General features: G+C 51.0%; 2 protein-coding genes and 2 non-coding genes across 7 annotated transcripts; 3 read left to right on the top strand and 1 right to left on the bottom strand.

The window, feature by feature from the left end:
- Window positions 1-2,239: 2,239 nt before the first annotated feature.
- Window positions 2,240-22,954, top strand: AGBL5 (AGBL carboxypeptidase 5). Of its 4 annotated transcripts, none has more exons than XM_045447420.1 (16): window positions 2,240-4,093; window positions 4,527-4,667; window positions 6,028-6,287; window positions 6,537-6,708; window positions 7,028-7,191; window positions 7,755-7,932; window positions 8,179-8,357; window positions 8,794-9,250; window positions 9,736-9,905; window positions 10,241-10,376; window positions 11,038-11,240; window positions 11,885-12,099; window positions 19,752-19,907; window positions 20,977-21,089; window positions 21,925-22,055; window positions 22,412-22,954. In XM_045447420.1, exons 3-16 carry the CDS (start codon window positions 6,073-6,075, stop codon window positions 22,581-22,583), a joined length of 2,661 nt encoding a protein of 886 aa, XP_045303376.1. In that variant the 5' UTR covers window positions 2,240-4,093; window positions 4,527-4,667; window positions 6,028-6,072; the 3' UTR covers window positions 22,584-22,954. The 4 variants fall into 4 exon arrangements, with proteins under 4 accessions (XP_045303376.1, XP_045303377.1, XP_045303375.1 ...); XM_045447421.1 differs by lacking the exons at window positions 2,240-4,093; window positions 4,527-4,667 and adding exons at window positions 4,762-4,908; window positions 21,383-21,429 and having other exon boundaries at window positions 22,412-22,528; XM_045447419.1 differs by lacking the exons at window positions 2,240-4,093; window positions 4,527-4,667 and adding an exon at window positions 4,766-4,908.
- Window positions 3,884-3,973, top strand: TRNAY-GUA. The gene is given in 2 exon segments: window positions 3,884-3,920; window positions 3,938-3,973. It is a non-coding gene; the product is annotated as a tRNA-Tyr (tRNA).
- TRNAA-AGC lies at window positions 4,313-4,385 on the top strand. The gene has a single exon. It is a non-coding gene; the product is annotated as a tRNA-Ala (tRNA).
- Window positions 22,824-24,087, bottom strand: OST4 (oligosaccharyltransferase complex subunit 4, non-catalytic). The gene is made up of 3 exons (XM_045447436.1): window positions 23,955-24,087; window positions 23,694-23,831; window positions 22,824-23,052 (listed from the first exon to the last, which is right to left on the bottom strand). Exon 2 carries the CDS (start codon window positions 23,828-23,830, stop codon window positions 23,717-23,719), a length of 114 nt encoding a protein of 37 aa, XP_045303392.1. The 5' UTR covers window position 23,831; window positions 23,955-24,087; the 3' UTR covers window positions 22,824-23,052; window positions 23,694-23,716.
- Window positions 24,088-24,519: the final 432 nt, after the last annotated feature.

Here is a 24,519-nt window from a genome sequence, read left to right as displayed (position 1 = left end):
CCATCACTCTAAACTTGGACCTGTTGAGGATTCCAGACGCTCCTTTTGCTGCCCTAATCCTATTGTCTCACTTGCCACTATGATTTGTGTCCCAACACCTACCTTGATGGCTTGACTATTTTAAGCTGGAAAAAGCAGGGAGAGTTTCCTAGGGGAGTTCTTGGTCTGTGATTGGTGGTGTTCTCTTCCTTGCTAGGACCTTCATTTTATTTTATTTCATTTTATTTGTATTTGTATTTGTATTTGTTTTTGTTTTTAGGTAGGCTCCATGCCCAGTGTGGGGCTTGAACTCACAACCCTGAGATCAGAGAGTCACATGCTCTCGGAGAGAGCCAGCCAGGCTCCTTGCCAGGACCTTAATTTATTAATTAGTTTTATAAGGCAAGGAGTGAAAGATGTAGGACTCCAAAAGACACACGAGTCAAGGGCCTATCACCAAAGCCCCTTTTTGTTTTTGACTGGGGACCGTAAGAGAGCTGCACAGGCTTTCCACTCTCACCTCAAGATTCTAATGTTTGAAATGTAAGCAGTGCTAGAGGTGCGCTGTCCACTCCAACCCCCCCAGGCTGGTTCCTGCTTCCATCAAACCCTGAGCTGACAGCAGGATGATGGCCAGCTACCACTTTCCCATTCAGTTGTTGCCCTGAGACTCTGCCTATCAAGTAGCCAGCGTAGAAAAATCATGGCACAAAGTGAGGTCATGAGTACAATGGCGTCTCCCGTTGTGTTCTCTTCCCTTGTTAGGATGTAACTCTTACCTGTCGAGCGTTAAACAGTCCACATTGGGCAGAACCCTGCTCCTAGTGGCAGGTGACCACGACCATTTTTCCCAAGGGAAAAAAACCCACCTGGCAGCTAAGGTCTGGGACTGCTAGGCAGGACTGTCCAAGGGTCCCAAGACCTCACTTCTTCCCAATCAGAAACCGGTGCAATTCTTAAGAATAGCTAATCCTTCTAACTGGCCTGAATTCAAGGCAAGTTGAAGGAAGGGCTGCTGTGAACCTGGCTTGGCAACAGCATAGGACAAGTAAAATGACGACCCTGTCCTATGATGACATTGAATCACCAATGCTGCTGGACTGTCACAATCCAGCAAATCAAAGAACGCCACTTAGGAGTGCTGCGTTGGTTTCTAGTGTGTACGAGATTTACTTTGCTGGGTTTGTTTAATTTCTGACCTAGAATCCTGGGGTATAACGTGTAATCAGGTTGGCTGGGGCCTCCACAGCTTTTCATAGGGACACTGACACCCTAATTGGCTTTATTTGATAAACCCCGTTGTTTGACCTGTTATTGGAATTGTCCAGAATTTCTCCGGTGTCAAGAGAAGTAGTCCAACACTGCACCTGCTGTCCAATAAAGCTAAACCAGACACCCAGAAGTTTCACATTTGGCAGACCTGTCAATGCACAAGCATCTAAGCTGAGCCAGTGAACTGGCCTAGTGTGGACTAGACGAGCAGACCCAGGCTGACAGGTGGGCTATCACCCTATGATGATGGGTGTTACTGGAGGAACAGAAGTCACCTGACGCCTCAGAAGGTCACATTTGGACATTGTAACTTTACTTTTTACACAGCTGGAGTTCTACAGATAACATGCCCCAAAAAACGAAGGGCAGTTTGAGTATGGTTATCTTTTGTCAATCTCTTACCAACTCCTCCTGTATGGGCCTGTGAGTTCTGGTACATGACTCATTTGAAACACTTCTTCCCAAAAGGCTTAAAGCACGTTTCTGGATGTGTACCTATAGCGCCAGCTTTACAGCAGGGCAGCTTAATGGGTGGTCTGACTTCCCCAAAGCATGGCGTCGCTAGACTCACCTGTAGCATTGCCAGTCCCTTCTCAAATGCCATCACCCCTGGGGTGGAGCGTTTCCCACGGAGACGGGCATGCCTGCCTGTTCAAACGATGATTTCAAAGACTCTCTAAGGACATAGGAAAATGCTTATAATTGAGCTCAATTTGTTGAAAATGAGCTATAATAAAGTATCCAGAAGAGCGTTGTCAAGGATGTGGAGAAATTAGAACCCTCCTGCATTGCTGGTGGGAATATAAAATGGTTCAGTCAGTGTGGAAAAAATTTGGTGGTTCCTCAAAGAGTTAAACATATAATTACCATAAACCCCAGCAATGTCACTCCTATACACCCAAGATAAAAACACATATCCACACAGAAACTTGTACATGAATGTTTATAGCACTGTTATTCATGAAAGTTAAAAGGTGGGAACAGCCCAAATGTCCATCAATAGATGGATAAACAAAATGGTATAGTGATACAATGGAGTATTATGCAACCACCAAAAGGGAGAAGGTGCTGACACGTAACACAACCCGGAAGAGTCTCAAAAACATTATGACAAGTGGAAGAAATCGGGCACAAAAGGTCACATATTTTATTATTTCTCTTATATGGGATCTCCAGAATAGGCAAAGCCATAGAGAAAAAGCAGGTTAGTGGTTGCCTGGGCAGGGGCGCCAGTCGGGGAGTGGGGGAGTAGTGGTGGGGAATGATTACTTAAAGAGTACAGGATGTTCTTCTAGGGTGATGAAAAAAATAAGTTTTGAAACTAGAGAGAAATGATAATTTGCATAATACTGTGAATGCACGAAGTGCTACTGAACCGTTCATACTTTAAAACGGTTCATTGTATGTTATGGGAATCTCGTCTTAAAAAAAAAAAAAAAGTTCGGTTTACCAGCATCCTTCCCCTCAAGAAAGAGAGTCAATGGGCCCACTAAAGACTGAGCCAAGAAAACTGCCCAGATTAACACTCTCGGACACAGTGGTAGCATTTGAAGCAGCAGAATGAAGCTAAACTAAGAAATCGGTGGGGAGATGTTAACCTCCTGCTTCGTGGGTGGGCGCAAGAGTGAAAGTCCTGTGTGCTCAGTGACATCAGAGACCTCGGATTTAAAGTGTAGGGCTGCAACGGGTCCTAAAACCATCACTGGACCTGGATTTGCCCGGGGCGACTGTGACTCCAGGTAGCCCAGGCCGCAGAGCTGGAAATGGTCCAGGTCTTCCCACACAGGCACTCCGCCAGACCACCAAGCAAGGCTTCGTAGGGGAGGTGGGTTTTAGGTTGGCTTCAAAGCCCCAGGAAATTCTGGTGGGCAAAGGATTGTAGGCTGGCATTCCAGGCCCTTGGAAAGAGGCGCGGAGGTGTGACGAGATAAGGGCAGGGACGGACGGGTGGACTTGGCCTCGCCCAGGGCCCCCTCCGCGCTTGCGGCCAGGCGGGAATCGCAGGCTTTCTGCGCCGCGGGACGGTGCGCTGTCCTGCACACAGTGAACAGCTCTGTGGTTTGCATGTTTCATGCTCCAGCCTGAACGAATAAATCCTGACAAAACGTTGGTTAACTGACCTAATGGATGTCCTTCACATCAGGAGAGCAGTAGGATTTTACCGGCGCCCCAAGACACCGAAGGGAAACCTGGAGCAAATAGCGAAAGTAAGCCCTCGGCTTTGCAAACTGGACTTGCGCCTTGCAACTGCAGAGCACATGTGCGTGCCCGCCGCGCACGGGAAATGCGCCCAGCGGCCCAAGGTTGCGAGCAGGATCTCAAAGCGTCCTCAATCCTATAAAAGCCATGGGGGGTGAGGAGATGTGGTTTTTTTGTTTGTTTGTTTTGTAAAAAACGGAAATGGAAGGTAAGTGTATTGCCCATTTCCTTTGTCCAGAGTTGGGAAGCAGGTTCTTTGCCCGAACTTGTTTCCGGCTTCCTTTGTTTCTGTGCGGCTTGGAGGGACTCGGCAGGAGAGCTCCTTTTATAAAGCGGAGTGGGGAGCTTTCCCCCAAATCTTCTAGGTCTTGTCAGAGTAATGTGGCGTTGGTAAGCATTAGGGAGGAATTGGCAGGCGCCAGAGACAGCGGAGCCTTCGATAGCTCAGTTGGTAGAGCGGAGGACTGTAGTGGTACGAGTTGCGGCAATCCTTAGGTCGCTGGTTCGATTCCGGCTCGAAGGACTTCGTACAATCTTTTTAGCTTCCAACTCAAGCCAATCAGGTCGTAGGGAGAAAGTTTCTCTCAGAGGCCCGCTGTGGATTTGCAGGAGTACGGCAGATGTTCGGTGAAACACATGTGCAGTAAGTAATCAGTGTACGGTCCAACCCTCTTCTGTGTTAAATGCGAAGATATGTTATTACTATTGCTTACGTGTGATTATTATATGCCTGCTTTTAAAAATCTTGCCCACGATCCCCCTGTACACTACTAGATAAAGGTTTTGAATTACGGTCGGTCCTCGGGTCAGCGGCCAGCCTAGAACAGCCTGTAAGGCAAAAGGAAGAGAGGCGGCAGCAGGCGGGGGATTAGCTCAAATGGTAGAGCGCTCGCTTAGCATGCGAGAGGTAGCGGGATCGATGCCCGCATCCTCCACTGAGGCTTTTTGCCCCTTGTATCAGTATCAGAGGATTCCTGAAGGGCGGGAGATCCGCTGACCCAGGAAGGTATTTTGTAATACACAGAAGAGCGCGGTGCGCAATGATTAGCTTCGCACATCGTCCTTTTATTTTGCAGGTGAGTCTTCCGGTTTATTTCTTGGTCACTTTTGTCTTGCCCTCCTCCCAGCGGGCAGGCCGTTAACCGTCTTCTGAGAAGACCCCGGTGGAACCCTCTGGCCGGATCTGCCCGCCGAGCCCCCAAAAGCCACTGGCTCAGGTACCCGCTAACGTGCGAGGGAACCCCTGCGTGCTGACCAATGGCAGCGAGCCTTACTGGGCGGGTAGCCAGCTGTATAAGCGGCCAATAGGCGAGAGACTTCTTGTTTCCTGGCAGAGCGGGGTCCCGGCACCGCGGCGCTCGGGTTTTGTTTGGGTCCTGGGTGGAGGACCCGGGTGCCGGGGCCCGAGGTGGCGCCTCGCTAGCGGGAGAGGGAGCGGGATCGCCGGCCCCGAGAGAGGTGAGGGGCGCTGCGTGGAGCGCGGGCCCCGCCGGCCCCGGCCCCGCCCCCTTCTCAGCCCCTTTCAGCCCGGAGCCCCTCTGGAATGCCACCCCGCCCCACGGCCCGGCCCGGCCGTCCCCTCTCCCCCCGGCCCCACTCCCACGCCCGCACCTCCGACCCCCCCCCCCCCCCAGTCCCTGCCCCGAGTGTGAGACCCTGTCGTCCATTCATGCCTCCGAACCCCGCCCTGCCCAGGGCGAGCTCGGTCGGTGTGAGGTGAGGGTCTGTCAGAGTCGAGGGTCGAGAATCACCCCCTACCCCCAAGTGGGTCTCTACCAGCCACGTTTTTAGAGGTGCTCAGCATACCCATCACTTACCCACAACTATTGCCAGCGTAGCTTTTTCAGGGACTCCAGTGCTTTGCAGGGCGGGAGGGGGCTGGAGACAGACCCATGCCCTAACTGGCATTGAGCTACAGTTTCCAGGTGAGCAGGTGGTTTCTGCCTTGTTTCTTTTGACTTGGCAAAGGCCACCGTTTTCTAGGCGTAGGGTAGTGACAAAAAAGGAAGAACTAGCCCTTCCAAGGCTTCAGGGGAGCCACAGACGAATGCCTGGTCAGGACTTGTGAGGACAGAGGAGTGGAGAGAAGCAGCTGCCCATTTAAACTTAGAATCTTGGCTCTCTCCGCTGCTCTGCTCTGCTGGAGATCGGGGAGCCAGTCTAGGAACAAGAGATCCAGAACGGCCCGTTTTTCATGACGGCCACGTGCTGTGGTGGGTGTATCTGGGTAGGTTTGAGAAATCTGACCTCTCCAATGTTATTCTCTAGTCTTTTGCAAAAAAGCTTGGACTCTAGCGTTTCTCAACATTAGTTAAGCCATGGAGTACTTCATTTTGGGTAAGCCAAGATGTAGTAAAATGGGGTCCTTTTAGGTCAGTTCTAGCCCTTTGTGTGGCGTTAGACAACTGCTTTCTCTTAGCCTTTGCTAGAAGGCCACTTCTGCCTTTTCTGAGGTGGAAAGAGCCTCTTGTTTCTTAGGGCATTTCCTAAGAAGAGCTTTCATTGATCAGGAGATACCCAAAAACCTTGTTTTCATTTTTCTTCCTTCTTCCTACGCCACCCACCACTCTCCCCCAGCTCTCAGGGCCAGAGTGGGCAGGAGGATGCTTTCCCAGCCTCACCATGGAGCTGCGCTGTGGGGGATTGCTGTTCAGTTCTCGCTTTGATTCAGGGAACCTAGCCCACGTGGAGAAGGTGGAATCTGTGTCTAGTGACGGGGAAGGAGCAGCAGGTGGGGCATCAGCCCCCACCAGTAGCATCGCCTCTTCTCCTGACTACGAGTTCAACGTGTGGACTCGACCAGACTGTGCTGAAACGGAGTTTGAGAATGGGAACAGGTAAGGGGGAAAGAGGGGAGGGTGGAAGAAGGACAAGAGAGGAGGTGGCCAAGGCCCCAAATCCAGGCTCATTTCGCTGTCTTACAGTTCACACCGTCAGTACCCTTCCTCTCCCTCCCCTCCTCCCTCCTCCCTCGCCTCCTCTGTACCAAACAGGCCTTTCCCAATCTTGCTCGCTCCAGCTGTTTCATGTAGCCTGTCTCCAGCCCTCAGTATATAATGACCTATTCCTCCTCCTCTGGCCCTCAGGTCATGGTTCTACTTCAGTGTCCGGGGAGGAACTCCAGGGAAACTCATCAAGATCAACATTATGAACATGAATAAGCAAAGCAAGCTATACTCCCAGGGCATGGCCCCCTTTGTGCGCACACTCCCCACCCGGCCACGCTGGGAACGCATTCGAGATCGGCCCACCTTTGAGGTAAGTTCTCCATGAGGGGGAAAGACAGACTTGGGTGCTAAAAGCAGAAGAGGGAAAGAAGAGAGGAGTTACCCTCGATACAGAGTACCAGGCAGGTGGGACGCCAGGTTTTGGTATCAGCTTTCCCTCTAGTGCTAGCTGGAGTCCAAGATAAGCCCCTGCTTCAGGAAGCCTAGAAGGAGCCGACTGTCATATGGAAAGTCCCAGAGGGAGGGAAGTCGGGCGTTGTGTTGAGGATGTAAGGTCAGTTCTTGGCGATCCCAATAGGATCTTAGTTCTCACACCAACAGCCCCTCCCTCTTCCTCCTCTGCTCCTCAGATGACAGAGACGCAGTTTGTGTTATCCTTTGTCCACCGTTTCGTGGAGGGCCGTGGGGCCACCACCTTCTTCGCCTTCTGCTACCCCTTCTCCTACAGTGACTGCCAGGACTTGCTAAACCAGCTAGACCAGCGCTTTCTGGAGAACCACCCTACCCATAGCAGGTGCCAACCCCATCCTTACTCCTGCCACCCAGTCCTCGACCAGACAGCACCTCTGCTACTTCTGGAACTTGCCCCAGGAGCCCCGAACCAAAATGTCACCCGCTCTTTTTCTGTGCAGAGTGTGGGACTTTGGGTACCTTTGACCAATATGTTTCTGTGTGACCATGACCTCAGCCTACCGCTACCTGCATTCTACTCACCCATCTGCCCAGTTCAAGCCTCTTAATATCCCAGCTCCCATCAGTTGCCCAGAGCTTAGCCCCGCCATTGCCCAACACACCTTTTTTTCTGTCCCGGCAGAGGGTGAGTCTGTGTACGAAGTCATCACATAGTAGAGAGCCATAAACTGGGGAGAAAACAATAAGTTCATCCCGTCTTGTATTCTGCATTCTACTAATTCAGACGACCCAAATCCTCAGCCTCATTTAACACTCTGAGGGACTCTAAGGCCCCAAAGGTTAGCGTGAAAGACCAGATCCTACAAATCCTAGGCCGGGGATGAGGCTCACCTCTTGCTAGGACTTTAGGGACTTCTCGTGGCTTAATCATTTTTATCCCCATAGCCCCCTGGACACCATTTACTACCACCGTGAGATCCTTTGCTATTCTTTGGATGGACTTCGTGTAGATCTGTTAACGATCACTTCCTGCCATGGGCTTCGAGAAGATCGAGAGCCCCGTCTAGAGCAGCTATTTCCTGATACCGGCACCCCCCGACCCTTCCGTTTCACAGGCAAGAGGGTGAGTGGGAACAGCATAAAGGTAGCACCATGGCCTTTCCGTAGCTCCAAGCCCTGTGGATAGCTTAAGGCCATGTTACCTCTGGGAGTCGTGGCCGCATCGGGAGGCAAGCAGGGCTGCTCCCAACTCTACTTGCAGACTCAGCCAGCTGCAAATCTAGTGGGCTCTTCCTGCCCGCCCCCCATTTACTGTTAGAGTGGACATACCAGGTAACTGGCCTAATGACCGCTCTCCTCTCCACCTCAGATATTCTTCTTAAGCAGTAGGGTACACCCTGGGGAGACTCCATCTAGCTTTGTCTTCAATGGCTTTCTGGACTTCATCCTTCGACCTGATGACCCCCGGGCCCAAACCCTGCGTCGCCTCTTTGTCTTTAAGCTGATTCCCATGTTGAACCCCGACGGTGTGGTCCGGGGCCACTACCGGTAAGCAGCCTCCCCAGCCTGTCAGGATTGTTCCCGGTCCCCTTCGTGTCCTCCACCTCCGTGAAATACTGTTAGCCTCTCCTTTAACTTCTCCTGCATTCCCAGTCCTCTTGTACCCGAACAAGGGCAAGCCCATCTCGTTGTCCAGGGACCAGAGAAGGAATGTGGCACATCTAGCAGCGCTCTCTGGAAGGAGCAGAGTTAGAATAACCGCAGGTCCATCTGGGTAGAGGGAGCCGTGCTTAGTCTCTGTGGTCGGGGGGACAGCCCACCAAGGAGAGGGCCTGTTCTCAACCCTTTCCTTCCTAATGCAACCTGGGCCTCTCATTCTCTCATTTTGCAAGTCAGTCTCCCCCAGGCCCCCTTTCATCTACTCTCATGTCTCCTTCACCGGCTCAGCGCTCTAGACTCTGCTTCAGTCTCTGTTTTCCTATAGCACAGACTCGCGTGGAGTGAACCTGAACCGTCAGTACCTGAAGCCCGATGCAGTCCTGCACCCAGCCATCTACGGGGCCAAAGCTGTGCTTCTCTACCACCACGTGCACTCCAGACTGAACTCCCAGGGTCCCTCTGAGCACCAGCACAGTCCCCATCTCCCTCCTGATGCTCCCCTTTCTGACCTCGAGAAAACCAACAATATCCAAAATGAAGCTCACCTTGGGCACGCGTCTGACGGGGATGACCCTGAAGGCTGGACACAGACCGAGTCGGCAGAACAGAAGCCCAGCGGTGTGTGGATTATGCCACAACGGTCCGCTGAGGTTGAGCAGCCGGCCCCCGACACCATCCCCCCTAAAGAGAGTGGCGTCGCTTACTATGTGGACCTGCACGGACATGCTTCCAAAAGGGGCTGCTTCATGTATGGAAACAGCTTTAGTGATGAGAGCACCCAGGTAGGAATCCAGAGTGCCACGTGAGTGTGGGAAGTGTTGCAGGTCAGGAGATACAGGTTAGGCCGAGGACAAAGGGAAGGTGGTCTTGTGACAGGAAGGCCTGTGGCTGCAAGAGGTATTCCACCTCCAGACAAGCTTCAAAGGGCCAAAGGGGGATGGCACTGGGGCTTTGTGTCCCAGTCTTTACATCATGACCTTTGAACGAAGACCAAGCTGTCAGCATCGTGGTGTTTATTCTACAGTTTGGGAAATCAGGGGAAAAGGAAAAGTTTGCATTGTGGGAGAGAAGAAGCTAAGAGCTTAAAAAGAGATAGAACTGTACCTTTCCAACACCTGGAAATAAGGTCAAGCACACAGTGACATTTTCAAAAAACACAGTATCTGCCGTGTATTTAGTCACATGGCCCCCTGCTTGCCATCTCTTCCTTGCCCGTTCCTTCTTTCTGTCTGTCTCTCCTGAATTGCCTTTTTCCTCCCTCACACAGGTGGAAAACATGCTGTATCCAAAGCTCATCTCCTTGAACTCAGCACACTTCGACTTCCAGGGTTGCAATTTCTCAGAGAAGAACATGTATGCCCGAGACCGCAGAGATGGCCAGTCTAAGGAGGGAAGCGGCCGGGTTGCAATCTACAAAGCCTCAGGGATAATCCACAGGTTGGGGGGAAACTGGGATATAGCTGATGAAGTAACTTCCTTAAAGAAAACAATACCCAGTCTAAGTTGTTTGAGGGGCAAGGGACGGCCCAAATCTTCTCAAAAGACAGGCTCACCATTATTAGCATTACTGTCTTTGGCCTGAGAGTCTGACTCTTTGGGACTTCTCGCGTACATGATATAGTGCCGAGGTCAATTGCTAGTTCCTAAGGATTAGCACTTTGTTTGTATCCACTGTTTTCCAGGTGATTATTTCTTAGACCACCTAGGCTGTCCCCCATGGTTCTGTCCTGATTTTTCCGGGCAGGACACTAATAAAAGTCTCTGTGTCTTAGCTACACACTTGAATGCAACTACAACACCGGACGCTCAGTTAACAGCATCCCTGCCGCCTGCCATGACAACGGGCGGGCCAGCCCCCCTCCCCCGCCGGCTTTCCCCTCCAGATACACTGTGGAACTGTTTGAACAGGTATGAATACAGGGGATACATGGGGAAGAGGGGAACCCCAAAGTCTGGAATGGTCTTCACTCCTGCTGCCTAAGGCCCTCCGAAGAGAGGCTTACCACCGTCACCATCTCACCACTGTGGTTATTTTCTGCAGTTAACATAGGGGCAGGCCCCTGACTCTGATGGGATTGGGACGATGAGTAGGCACTATTTCTGACCTCATACCACAGAGAATCCCCAGCACATCTGAGTCAGATTCTTTGCGTCTTAAGCTGGTCTTCTTCCTTCTATTGGGTTTGTTCACTCCTACCTAGGCTTTAAAGCACCACCTCTGCAGTGGTCTTTGAGGACCCCAGGGTCCTAGAGCACGCGAGAGAAGGAGAAAGCTGCAGGTTATAGAAGAGATTGAAACACCTTCTCCTGCTGGGAGAATGCCTTCCTGGTGCCAGCCAGAAAGCCCACTTGCTCTTGCCCATAAAGGATGAGGGTCCTAAAATGAGCAACGGTTTAGGGAACGGCTTTAAATCTGCCGAGATAAATAGCCCTGGCACAAAATATAGCCTGCCCGCTGAGGAAATTTGGGGCTGGGCCTCCCCTTCCACTGTGCTGTGCAACCCCCTCCCCAACATAGCAGCCTGGGTTGGAAGTCCCAGATGCTGAGCCAAACTGGACTACCCCACAGGTGGGACGAGCTATGGCCGTTGCAGCTCTGGACATGGCAGAATGCAATCCATGGCCCCGAATTGTACTGTCAGAGCACAGCAGCCTCACGAACCTCCGCGCCTGGATGCTAAAACACGTGCGCAGCAGCCGCGTCCTGAGCAGCACTGTGAACGTGGGTGTCAACAAGAAGAGAGGCTCTCGAACTCCACCCAAAAGTAACAAGTAAGACCCACAGGGTGGAAGGAGGAAAGGGTATGAAAGTGGAACAGGGCTTTAGAGCAAGGAGTTCCAAGGGGTTTGTGTTCCTCCCCTATCCAAAAGGACCACATGGTGAGTATTTTCAGAGCAAGTTAAAATTGGTAAGATTAGTACATTTTTTTGAAAATGGGATCCTCTTCCCTCTTCCCTGGAGCTACAGACTTCCTAGGCATCTGGAAACCAGGCCAGGGGATTCCCTGCTCCAGAGCCCGGCACAAAATTAAATTTAATTGTGGTGGAGGTAAGGGCAGGTCTCGGTTTCCAGGGGTTGGGAATGACCGAGAGGTCCAAGGGAATAAGGGGGGAATTCACTAAGTTAAGCTGCCCCGAGACAGCCCCGCAGCCCTTAGTATGTTTTCTGCAGGAGCATGTATTTGCGAACAAGGGCTCCCAGGCATCCTGAGATCAGCTGGTATGGCCCAGGTTAGATACCCCATCTGTGGACACAGATCCCTCCCTTTTCCCTTGCAGTGAGCGCCTTTGCCTTCTTCACCCTTCACCCTTCTTCACCCAAGGTGAAGCTTTCCTGAGCATCAGACCTCAGGGAAAGCCTTGGGACACAACCTCCCCGGCCCAGGGCTAACTGGCATCTGCTTGCTTCTTTGCAGCGGCTTGCCTGTTTCCTGCTCTGAAAATCCCTTGGGCCGTGCACGCAGTTTTAGCACTGGCACAAGTGCCGGTGGCAGCAGCAGCAGCCAGCAAAACTCTCCACAGATGAAGAACTCCCCCAGCTTTCCTTTTCATGGCAGTCGGCCCACAGGGCTGCCAGGCCTGGGCTCTAGCACTCAAAAGGTCAGCCACCGGGTGCTGGGCCCCGTCAGAGGTAAGCCAGTCTGGGAGCCCCTGCAACAGGTGTTCAGTTGTTTGGGGAATTGCTGGGGGAAATGAGAGCTTGAAGATACACACTCTTGGCTGGGACCAAGGGGTGAATCAATAAAAGTAGTTTATAGCAGAATCTGCAGCCTCTCCTGCGACCTTGGTGTTCCCTGCGCCATGAGCCCCAGAGCAGTACTGTGTGTGGCACAGGCGGGAGTCCTGGGTACCTGGGCTTCAGCACATGCTGGGAAGCAGGGGGATTTCCAAGAACAAAACACTAGCTGCAACAGGGCCACACTGAAATGTGGAGCCTCCATGTCAGGAATGGCGTCAGACTGTCTTGTTAGGAGCAGTGTAAGGAAATGTCCTCACAACGCAAATTGTAGCACCGTAGAGATGGAGAATCCTAGCCAAGGTCTCTATGGGATGAAACTGTTCCTGGCTTCAGAGCCTATTCAGAAAGCGGTATCAGAAGGATTCTAAGTCTTCCAGAAAAAAACGGAACAAGTACAGACAGCTTCTGTTGGAGGCTTACGATACAACAGTCTGGCCCCTCCCAGCAGTCACCACAGCTGCTCAACTGTGCATCAATACCCCTGGGGTTGGCTTGATGAGACCCTGCCTGATGAGAGATTCGGAGTTCAGAGGTATACCAGAAACAGATGGGCTTTTAGGGACAAAGGAGGAAGAGACCATGGAGCCGTTCCTTGGGGGTGACTCAGACTTGGGTGGGGGGAGATTGTTGTAGTGCCACTTCCAGAAATACATGAAACCTCAAAGCAGTATTGTACGTGGCCTCTGGGCTGGAGACATCCTGCCAGAGTTTGGAGGCTTGTAAGCTGGCACTAAGAGGCTGGGGTCTTCAGGCCGCACTCCTCATTAGCACTCCCTGGTAGGGACCCAGAGGCATGCCCTGGGTCAGTGGCTGTGGGAACCTGACTGCGCCCGCTGGAGCAGCCACAGGGGAGGGAGCGTTGGTCCTTAGCAGCTTTGACCAGTAAGACCGTTTATCCCTCATAAGCAACACAGTTACCGCTGCTTCTATTCCGAGCCCCATTCTTTGAGATTCTCCCTTCATTTGGAGAGGATGCTTTTGTACTGCGTTGTTTGAAGGAGAGTGTTAAAATAATAATGCCACGTATTTAAATAGCATTAAACAGCGAACAAAACAGTATCACATATATATATTTCATTTAGTCCTCACAAGGACCCTGTGGGGTGGATGGTATTTCCATTTTTCTGATGAGAAAACTGAGGCTGTTTAAGGGCGACTTGTCCAAGATTTCATAGCTTAATATTAAGTAGCAAAGTTATTCACTAATCATTATTCAGACTTCCTCTAATTTCTTTTCCTTTTTTCTTTCTGTTTTTTTCCTTTTTGTCAGCCTCTCATACCTCTTCACTCATAGCTCCTGGGAAGGAATGTCAGCGTCCCAAATTCCCCTTCCCTGACTACAAAAGAGAAATAGGAAAGAGTCTTCTCTAGGCCCAGGTCCTCACTGGAGGATTCTAAGCAGTTTCTCGTTCGTATTTTATTATCGTCCCCACCCCACCCCATGCAGAGTGCTGTATGAAGCTCCGTCAGTGAGAGACATGTATTCTGTGTCTTTGTTACTTCCCCAAATAACGAAGAGAAAAGGTGCATATTCAGTACTAAATACTTCCTGGTTGGCTGACTTTAAATTTACTAGGGGACACAGGACAGTGAACAACATAAAAGCACACACTCGTAAACACAGGGCACTTGGGGAGCCACCGTCATAGAACACTCAAGAGTAAGTAGCCAAAGAATGTTCAGTTGAGCGAGGATTTTGAAGAATGGATGGAGGCATATGGCTTGACAAAAACATTCCAGAGATGAGAGTGGTAGCCAGGGCCAGGGCTGCTGCACAGAGAGGACAAGAAGCAGACAGACCTAGCTGGTGCAAAGGGCTAAGCCCTTCAGCACAGAAATTAGGTGGAGAGAGGTTGGAGGAAGAAGTTGAAATGTCTGGAAAACAAAGATGATAAGTTAACTGAGACATAGGACAACGATTGTGTGCTTCAGAGAATGGTGGGAACGAGAGATTTATGCAAGAGTGGCCTGTGAACTGTACGTATTGGGTAGGCGGGGGGAGGGGAATCCTCACAGTCATTGATATGTGAGATAACTAATGGCTATACCAGGGTCTGGAAAGGAGAGAGAAATATATGCATCAGAAACAGCAGGATTCAGTGATGGTGGAAGAGAGGCAAACTAAGAGTTTCAAGGTTACAGGCCAAAGGAGAGTCATGGTGATGTTAAGACACTGTTTGGAAGAAAAAGTGTTGAGTTTATCTATTTCAGACATACTTGGATGTCATGGGCTATCTATACGGAGGTGTCCTGCAGGCAGAAAAAAGAGCCAGCCTGTAGAAAAGGTGACATCAAGGTTGGATCTGGGCATCAGCCATACGCAGGTGCAGGTAAAACAAGTGAGAAGCGATGTCCCCCCAGGTAAATGAGCTAAGAAGCAGAAAAAAGGAGCTGGCGCCAGGAAGAGACCCTGGGGACTTGAGTAAAACTTGTGAGACCTAACAAACTATGTCTCTAAAGTCAAAGGGTTGAGAAGAGGGTTACTAATTCTATCAAACAGGAATACTGGAAGGAGGTGAAAGGTCAGAGCGCTGGAATCTTGACTCCAGGTACTACAGTTTTTGCCGCTTCATCTCCTAGAGTCTCCAATAGGACTCTAGGATTGGAGACTAGTCCCGGCTTAGGATAGGGACCTGCGGCTTTATTTGTCCCGTTGATCTGTCCTATAGCTTTGTGCTGTTTCCTGGTTCTGCACATCCGGTTCTTTGGCCCCTGCCACATCTAGTCATACCTTGTCTTCTGACATAGGAAGAACGCACCTCCTGTATCTCTGAGACCTAACTATAAAGCGGCTATACTTTCCAAACCCAAAACTGAGATTGTGATCTGACAAAAGATTTTTTTCTGACTTGTAAATTTAAAAGAAAGTTCCCACTGATGTATAAAAATCGTATCACACTTAGCTGTATACTTAATTCATGACTATCCTTTATTGGCTAGAACAGAGCATAAGATAGGCTATCCAGAAAATTTCAGGAAAGAGCTAGGCAGCCCAGCCAGAAGCTTAAAGCAGAGGTTAGGGAACTAGTCTGGCAGGTTCTATTCTCAAGACTGGAGGATGAACATTTTAGGAGGCCAACGAGCAAGGCAACTCAGGGTGAACAGGAATGTTCCTGAGACAGGAGACTGCAAGAGCCTCCAAGGAAGCTTGACCCCACTCCCACCCCCTGACCGCAGTGCCAGGAGCTTCTTTACCTAGTTGCCCCAGCTGCAAAACACCTCCTGAGCAGCACCTGCCCAGTTATGCAGCCGAGTTCCAGTTCGGCAGGCACAGAAGGGCACACAGCGTTAGCAGCAGCTGTTGCTGCAGAGGAAAGGAAGCTCACGGGAAGAGCTTATCCAGTGACCGAGTCAGGGAAGTAGGAAGTTGAAAGCCTGCAAGATACTGGTGCAAAACAGAGCTTGAAGGCAAGCCGGCTGGGGTGAGGGTGGATAAATCAACCAGCTCCACCTGTCTGTTATGTAGGGCATAGGACTAAGGTGAAGCTGGTGGGGCGCCCAGGACTCGGGGTCGGGAGTGCACTCTAGGTGTCTCATCCTAGTCCTGGCCCTGGATTCAGGCAAGTCTCACCCAGTAACTGAAACATATTCCCTGGCCCTGTGGCCTATCTGGTGGGACCCTGGGGTAAAAGACAAGGGGGCAGTGTAAAAACGGAGGCTGTCAGCTGTCATCCCACCACAGCCACCGTCCTCCCTCCCAGCTCTGGCACTTGCATCTGTAGTTACTAGAACTCTTTCCTGGCCTCTGCCATGCCATGGCTCAGCCGACGGGCTGCTTCTGGTAGAGCAGCTGAAGTCCGATGGTGAGTGGAGGTTCCTTTGAAAAGTGAGTCAGAGGACAGAGGAAGAATGCCTCCAGCACCATCACTAACTACTTTTACTTTTTCCACTGCAAACGAGTTTTGTGGTTAAGAGTAGATTAAAGCTTGAGGGCAGGAAATGTCTCCTAACACATTTACTTATTCCCTTGGTGCCTTGCCTTTATTTATGATCAGTGAATACTTGTTGAATGGAAAAGACAAGAAATTGAGAGCTGAATAAATGCTTGTCTGACCTTTTCACCCCTTAGAGGGCATAAATCAGGTCTGTGATTATCCCAGGGATTCAGTACGATCTAGGGTGCTCCGTGTAGGGACAGTTCAAAGATGCCAAGTCAGTAACTGTTCCTTTAAATTTTGAGACCTTTAGAATAAACCACTCTAACTCCTACACTCAGGAGGTCAGTCCGGCTCTACCTCAGACCTTTGCCCCAGGATTATCCTACTCCCAAAATGGAATCTACAGTTGATTACCATAAAATACAATCTCACAACCTCTGGAAGCACAGCTGACTCACATATCACTCTGCACTCAGCCTCAAGCCACTGTTTCTATAGCTTAGAACCAAGAAATAACAGCTGGGGTTCCTCCCTTAAATTTTTGTCTCAGTGGGAACTGAGTAGGCCTGGATTATACCAGGGGCCAAAAGTCAAAACATGAGAAATTGGGCTGTGTGCTCACATTGCCAAATTTACAGGGAGGCCTGGCCAGGCTTTAAGACAGTCTTTTAAGGGACACCTGGGTGGCTCAGTCAGTTGAGCATCTGACTTGATTTCAGCTCAGGTCACAATCCCAGGGTTGTGGGATCGAGCCCTACATTGGGCTCTGCACTAAATGTGGAGCCTGCTTGGGATTCTCTCTCTCTCTCTCTCTCTCTCTCTCTCTCTCTCTCTCTCTCTCCTCTCTCTCTCTCTCTCTCTCTCTCTGTCTGCCCCACCCTCCCCCAGTGCACACTCATGCTCTCTTAAAAAAAAAAAAATCGTTTAAGTGAGGGTTAAAATGCTATTTTTTAAATGCCTTATCCTTTCCATATTAGGCCTCTCCTAAACCAGACTGGTCTACTGTCCTTAAAACTCTCATTAGGGGCAGGATCCTTGAGTTGTATCTGTAGTATCTTTCCCATAATATGTACATTCACACTGACATTTTTTACATCATATGCCTGTTCTGCTTCATACCTTCCTGAGTGTTGCTCAGTTTCTTGCTACAACCTAGAAATGTCCTAAAGGCTTTCATTCACTTTCTTACTTGCTCTTTCTTACCTTTCCTGGGGTGGGTGAGGCTTCATCCTTAACATGATTTCAACATGCCTCTGTGTAGAGATACCCAGATCATCAAGAAACCCACTGTTTCCATCCTTGATCAAGTTCATTTCTGCCTGCTATGCACTGTCATCTGGATATCATCCTGATATCAGTGTTTTACTAAAGAATCACTCAAGGCTAGGTTCTACAGTATTTCTGAGTCATTGGTGGTAGGTAGTGCTTCAGGTTGACTGTGGCCATGAGTCTCTGACTTCTGTCCTTTCACTGTGTTTTACCTCTTTAGTACCCTGAGGTCTGTTTGTTGTTGTTGCCTGTTTACTATTGACTTACAATTGACAGGTCTGGTTAGTTTTGACTTTTGGCTCTAATTGGTACTCTAATTGGTACCCAGCCCCTCAGCAAACTCCTCAAAGCTAGAGTAGCTTCTGTCCTGAAATCTCTCCCTTTCTTCTATTCCTTATTCATGTGTCAATTTTTTTAAAATTTGGTTTGGGATTTCCAGAAGTAGTCTTGTCACTGCTCACTACTGCTCATTATAGCTGGCCAAGATTAAGTTATTGTCACCTACTTCCTGAATTAGAGGTATTTTACATCCAACACACGTTACTTTGTTAGAGGCCAAGTGGCATCCTGGGACCTCCACTGAATTCAGCTCCACGAAGCTTAATAGCTCATTCAGTCTGAGAGCATTTGGCACCTGCCATCCCTCTGTGATGAGACAGACCTGCCAAACCTGAGAGCCTCCCTACACCATCCAGTCACCGTCTGCTCTCAGAACTTGTACCGGTGAGGCTCTAGCCAGAGTGGACCAGAAAGCTGCCCCACGGGGAATAAGCATATGTCCTTAGACTCAGATTATTGAGTAGCCCATGGTCTATGGTGGGTGTCTGCTATTCAGGAAAACAAAACCTTTACTAGCTTCTCTGGTTTTCTAGGCAGAGTTTTGTAGGCACCAGGATATACAGACTGGTATAGACTGGAGAATTCTCAAGTCCTTACCCTCAAGAGGTTCCAGTTTCAAGCAGAATACTAGTTAACAACTACTGAGTACTATGTACCAGGCATGATCATAAGTACTTGACATGTGCTAGCTTCTTGAGACAAAAACCATAAATCATTACTAGCCAAGTGAACAAAGGACAATAAAGCAAGGGAGAACAGTCATTTCTACCTGTGATGGTCAGGGAGGCTTCACAGAGGTGACATTTGAGATGGGACATGTTCAGTTGTTCAAGGTTTCACTAGAAGAGGAAACGGACATTGCAGAGGAACCACACAGCTAGCAGCTACAGGGGCTGTAGCAGAGGGTTTGAAGGATCAAGTCAGCATCCTACCAAGGATGGGCAGACTGGAACCACAGTGGGTGGAGCTCTGAATGCCATGGTAAAGGGTTTAGACTTTATCCTTTATTTTTTTATGTTTATTTTTGAGAGAGAGAGATGCAGACACAGAGCATGAGTGAGGGAGGGACAGAGAGGGAGACACAGAATGTGAAGCACGCTCCAGGGTCTGAGCTATCAGCACAGAGCCTGATGTGGGGCTCAAACCCACAAACTGCAAGACCATGACCTGAGCCGAAGTCGGATGTTTAACTGACTGAGCCACCCAGGCGCCCCTAGGCTTTATTCTTTAAAAGACCTTCAGTATCTCCTCCTTGCCTGAACCAAATGACTTTTGATCAGGTCTAGGTTTTGGAATAATTTCTGGCACCGGTGTGAAAGATGGGACTGTAAAAGGGAACAGATTCAAGCTAGGGTGACAAGTGGGGAATTTTTTTCAGAAGCCTGAATGAGAGATAAAGATCTATAGCTGGACACAGGCCATGGCAAGGGAGAACGAAGGAGGAATCCAAGCAAAGGCAGAGGCAGAATTGTCTAGATTTGGTTAAACACAAATCTAAATATGAGGGAGGAGTCAGAAGATGAAACAGGTTTCTAGGACATTTTTCACCAAGGTAAGGAGAAGAAAAGGAAGGATGGAAGAAAATGAGTTTTGCTGGGGTCATGAGAGACCGCCAGGTAGAAATGCCAGTGGACCACTGAACTGTAGTTCAGGAAAGAGGGCTACAGAGCAGCTTGGGAGTTTAGAGTATGCACAGCAGGAGGGGACCAAGGTACAATGGGGGAGAGGCACTGGCATTTGGGGGCAGTAAGAGTAGTTGAAGAGGAGTGGTTAGAGGCAGGAGAAACCTAGGGAAGCTGTTTCAGAAGCCAAGCTCAGTAACTTCTCGGCCAGAAGAATGAACTGGCGAGCGAGCAGGGTGGTTAGCCACAGAGAGGTGGATGAGGGCTTGCTGTGTCCCGGGTAACCGGAGTAAGTATCAGAGGTCTTTCTACCCACCTTAAATTTACTTCCAGAGAGGAGTGCTGGTGTGATGACAAGTGCGAGAACCAGCAGGGCGGTGCAGTGACAGGGCCTCACTTACTTGCCCTTTTATCTCCTTGTGTCCCTTCCACTCAGAGCCCCGAAGCCAGGACAGGAGACGGCGGCAGCAGCCACTGACCCATCGCCCTACTTCAAGTGGCCTGGCCCCATCCCCAAATCCTGCTAGTTCTAGCCCAGCAGCCTCACACAACATGGGCTCCTGCCTACTCCCCAGCTCATTCAGCATATCAGGTCTGTACCTACTGCCACCGAAATCTGGGTTGGCCAGCCTCCTTCCTTCCCTACTACCCAGGGTGTAGACCAGACTCCCTGCTAGGCTTAAACCAATCCCTTCAGCTCTTCCTTCTTGACTTGATGCAGAAAGTTAATGCAGGCCTCTCCACACCGGGGGCATCCTTTATCCTCCTGGATTATCCTAAACCCGTAAAGCACCCATGCTCTTGTACAGGAAGCTGGAAGTTAATGGACGTCTTTGTATAATAAAATAGCTATTGTTTCTTGAGCATCTATGTGGCAGGCACTGCTCTAAGCACGTTGTCTCACTTAATCCTCAAAGGTGAACAACCTGAGGGCCTGCTACTTACTCAAGCTTCCTGACTCCAGGAACTGGGCAACATTAGACAAAACTGAAGAACAAAAGAGGCAGAGGCCTTTCACCTGTCATCACAGCAAATGCTATGTGACCGCATCATCCACATAAAACCTAGGCCACCTGCTGTCCTTTTAAGTTATACACCCAGCTGTGTAAAGGACTGGACGGGAATGATTCCTAAGACTCCAGTCCAACATCCTCTAAGTCCCTCAGAGCCCACTACTCCCAACCTGTTAACGGTCTTCAGTGGGTAGCCCTTGTCAATCTATCATCTTGGGTACTGACTTATCCTTGAGCGCTTACTCATTTGGATGCGACAGGCCCTGAAGTCTATAAATTCAGAGTAGTTCAGCTTGATGGGCTGTGGCTCGAGTTGCAAGTTGCTACTCCACTCCTTGGACCCGACTAGAGCATGCCGTGCTTCTCAACCAGGGGCCATTTTACTCGCTAGGGAACATGTGGCAAGGTCTGGAGACATTTTTGGTTGTTACAATGGGGAGGGGACAGAGGAAGAAGAAATGCCATCTAGTAGGTAGAGACCAGACAGGCTATTAAACATTCTGCAATGCACAAGACAGGTCCCCACAACAAAGAATCATCCAGCCCAAAATGTCAATATTGCCAGTTTTGAGAAACCCTGTTCTAAAGGAAGTTCCCTCTTCTTCTCCACGGCTCCCTACCCTGATAGCAGTTTTCTTTGTTTCCTAGGGAGCAGCTGCTCATTCCTGTCCTCAGGCGACAAGCCAGAGGCTGTCATGGTGATTGGGAAAGGGCTGCTAGGGACTGGACCTCGGATCCCCTGTATCAGGACACGACTGCAGGTAACATTTTTGTGTCTTCCCCAAACCCCAGTGTAACAACTCTCACAGAGCCCAGCAAGGCACTGTTCGTCTGGGTAGTGGGAGGGAAAATGCTCAGCACTGCTTTACAACCTCCCCCGGCCATATCAGAGAGCTGCTCTGGTGCCCGTGCCTGTCTGTCCAGTACCCCCATCCCTCAGCCAGGTCTCTTGCTTGCTTCCAACCCGCGTCCCTGCCAGATACACCCCAACCTCAGCCTGCTAGCTTTGGCACTGCCCGCCCCTGCCCTTAGCTTCTCCTCTCTTTCTGCCCAGACCTGCCCGAGGAGAGTTCCCGCCAGGAGGGGTCCCGGATTCCCCAGGTAACACATCTGGTTGCTGCTCCTAAGAACAGCTGTGCCACCAACTCCCAATTCAGTCCAGATTTCTCATGTTAAATTGGTTAAAGCTGAGTACAGACAGAGACCGGATGCGTGAAGCCTAAGCTGCTCTGGCAGGGACTGAGGCACAGAAGGCTCTGAGAGACCCACCAATTCTCCAACCTCTTTCCAAACACTGCTTCCCTATTCAGCCAGATGTCAGCCATAATACAGCCATGGAGGTTAAATGCTAGATCCTTTTGCCTCCCCTAGTTAAGTATGACTTAGAGTGTATAGTCATAAACTGAACCTAAGAATTCTCTAGCTATTATCCTGCCTTGCCCTCTCAGCTAGGGACAGTGCCCAGAAATTCAAGGTCCCAGTACCGGTGTTGACCCCTGTCCTACACTCTTATGCACGGAAACTCTAGAAGCAAACCCAGAAGCAAAAAAGTTAATGGAAGAATCCAGCCTCTCAGCCCACCCCCTATCCACACAGGCTAGGCCCAGGTTGGGCCGGGGCTCACCGCCGACTTGCAGAGGGATGAAAGGCTCTTCGGGCCCCACATCCCCTACACCCCGGACCAGGGAGAGCAGTGAGCCGGAGCCAGGACCCAGCTCTGCACCAGGGTGAGCACCCGGGTCCAGTCCCTCACCCCACCTCTCACTTCTGTCCCTTCATTCCCATTTCTGTGCACATTCAGGATCATTTTCTTCCTTCCCTAATCCCTCTGACCTCCAAAAGACTAAAGGTACTTTCATTAAGAATCTAGTCCCTGATTTTTTTCCCATCATGGCCTCAGTCTTCACTGCAAAGGACAAGAAAACAACTCCTTGTTAGGGGCTAAGGCCTAGGAGACACCGCATTTCCGCATCAGCCCAAGGTGCAGTGCTCAACCCACCTATCATTACCCATCTCCCCTCTCTCATGTCCAGCCCCTGTCAGAGTTCTCACAAGCCTGATTCCTCTCTCCTCTCTGTTGCAGGCTGCCTCATGCCGGGCCCCCACGGCCCCGCTCTGCCCCTGCCTTTTCTCCTATTTCCTGTAGTCTATCTGACTCCCAGTCCCGGATATGTTACAGCGGGGGGCCTTTGGGCCAGCCTGAGGTTTGTTTTGTCCCTAAATCACCCCCACTCACTGTTTCTCCCCGGGTCTGATGCCTCCACCTCCATGCCCAGGATATAGCCCCAAGATGGGGTACACAGTGAGAAATGTGCTAGCCTCCTCCCTCAGCTGTTGATTCCATGTGACAACCATAACTCCTATATGAACGGACAGTGAATACCAGCCACACTGTTCTGAGACATCCCAGAGCATCACCTTGAGACAGCACAAAGCAGAAACCTGCTACCCCATCCCTCCCTCCACAGCACAAGATTTTGGGACCACAAAAAATATATATCTATATTTTTATATTGGGGGGAGGGAGGAGAAAAAGCCCCTATACTGGGCCCTACTCAGTGGCAGCTTCTTGTTCCATAGGGTTAAGGAAGACTTTGAGGAAATAAAAGTTGTTTGGAAAAATCCAGGTGTAGTTGCTTTGTATGTTGTGATGGGTAGAGGGATGAAGTGAAGTGTGAAGGCCCCTCACACCCTCCATCTTGCCTCAGCCTATGTCCTGGAACCCTAGAAAAAAGGGGGAAAGACCCGAGGTAAGGAAAATGCTGCAGCTTTCCTCTGGGGAAATCCTTCAGGCATCCACTCCCATCCATCCTGTTCCCCCTTTACATTTTTGACCAACACTTAAGGTTCCCCACCCTACCCCACCTTTCTTGTCTAGGGCTTGGGTGTACAGGAGCCACCCTAACTCAGTGCCTCTTGCTCCAGAATTCTACATCTTTACAACCCCCCCCCCGCCTCCCCCCCCCCAAATTCTGCCTAAATAAAAGCCTCAACAAGCTTGGAGAAGTGAGAACTCCTTAAGTCCTCCTTAAGTGAAGAGCCCAAATCCTCATACTTGGATGGCATCCTCAGTACCTTTACTCCTCTCTGTGTCAGTGTCTCCTAGTACCCAAAGGCCCAACTTGGGCATGGGGGTACCACGAAGACGGGGGCAAAGGAGTAGGAAAAGTCACCCCCATTCTAGCAGGTAAAGGGCGGGGCACTGTAAGGCATTCCCTACTGTGTGCGGATAAAGGGGCTCAGTTCTGGACTGTATCATGCTTGGCCCGGCACTTTCTGATTTGAAGTTTCGAACCCTGCAGGCCCTGGCGCGGCCTCGCCACTCCACTCTCCGGGGGCTGGGCGCTGCAGCCCCGGACCGTTACCTGGGGCGGAGAAAGCGCCACTTTCATTCCTGCTTCTTGGGATTGTTGACGGCCACGTAGTGATAAAGAACCACAAGCAGAAAGAGCGACACGCCCAGCATGTTGGCGAAGATGGCGAGCTGCACGTCTGTGATCATCCTGCGGAGAAGAGGAGGGACTGAGCCTGGGGCTGGCGCATTCCTCGCCCAGGCCGGGACCCGTTCTCGCCCCCTGGACCAGCCACCTCCGAAGCGCCGCAGAGCGCGCTTACGCGCCTCTCACCTGACCAGCTGGGCTCAACGCGGTGTGGTCTGCGCACTAGCTCCAGGTAGGAGTTCCGGCCCGGAAGTTGGTAGCGCGAGCGCAAGCCCAAACCAGGCACTTCCGGCCGTGCGGCTCGGCCGGAACGGGCTCTCTAGCCCCGCCGTCTCGCCTGCTCCCCGAGGCGCCTCGCAGGGGCGGGGTCTCGGGCGGGGCTGCGGCCGGACTGCCCGCCGCAGGGGGTGGGCGAGCAGCGGGCGCGCGCCACAGGCGGGCGGAGCGCAGCTGGCCGCAGCTGGCGCAGCAGGGGACGCGGCAGAGCCGTGGCCGCCTCCCCGAAGCCCAGCAGCGGGCCGGGGCGAGGGTGCGGCGGCGTGGTAGGGTGAGAGGCTCGGCCTGACCCCTAGACTTCGACCCCGCTTCCTGCCTCGGCCCCCCGCGCTGCTGCCCACCCTCCGCTTCCCGGCTCGGCCCAGCCAGGTGCTTCCTTTGGGCCCTGCCCTCAGGGTCCCCTCCCTGGCCCCCGCGGCGGAGAGGGCGGTTAGAGGCGGTGCAGAATAGGGAGAGAGCTGGGGCGGCCGGAGGC

This window comes from Leopardus geoffroyi, chromosome A3 (assembly GCF_018350155.1).
Source record: "Leopardus geoffroyi isolate Oge1 chromosome A3, O.geoffroyi_Oge1_pat1.0, whole genome shotgun sequence".
Lineage (NCBI taxonomy): Eukaryota > Metazoa > Chordata > Mammalia > Carnivora > Felidae > Leopardus > Leopardus geoffroyi.
This window is presented reverse-complemented; position numbering and strand designations above follow the sequence as displayed.

Bases quoted from the DNA above. Each gene is read 5' to 3' on its own strand.
- OST4 (XM_045447436.1), bottom strand. From the start codon at position 23,830: ATGATCACAGACGTGCAGCTCGCCATCTTCGCCAACATGCTGGGCGTG.
- AGBL5 (XM_045447420.1), top strand. From the start codon at position 6,073: ATGGAGCTGCGCTGTGGGGGATTGCTGTTCAGTTCTCGCTTTGATTCA. The intron at 7,192-7,754 runs GTGCCAACCCCA...TTATCCCCATAG, and splicing joins AACCACCCTACCCATAGCAG to CCCCCTGGACACCATTTACT. The intron at 7,933-8,178 runs GTGAGTGGGAAC...TCTCCACCTCAG, and splicing joins TCCGTTTCACAGGCAAGAGG to ATATTCTTCTTAAGCAGTAG.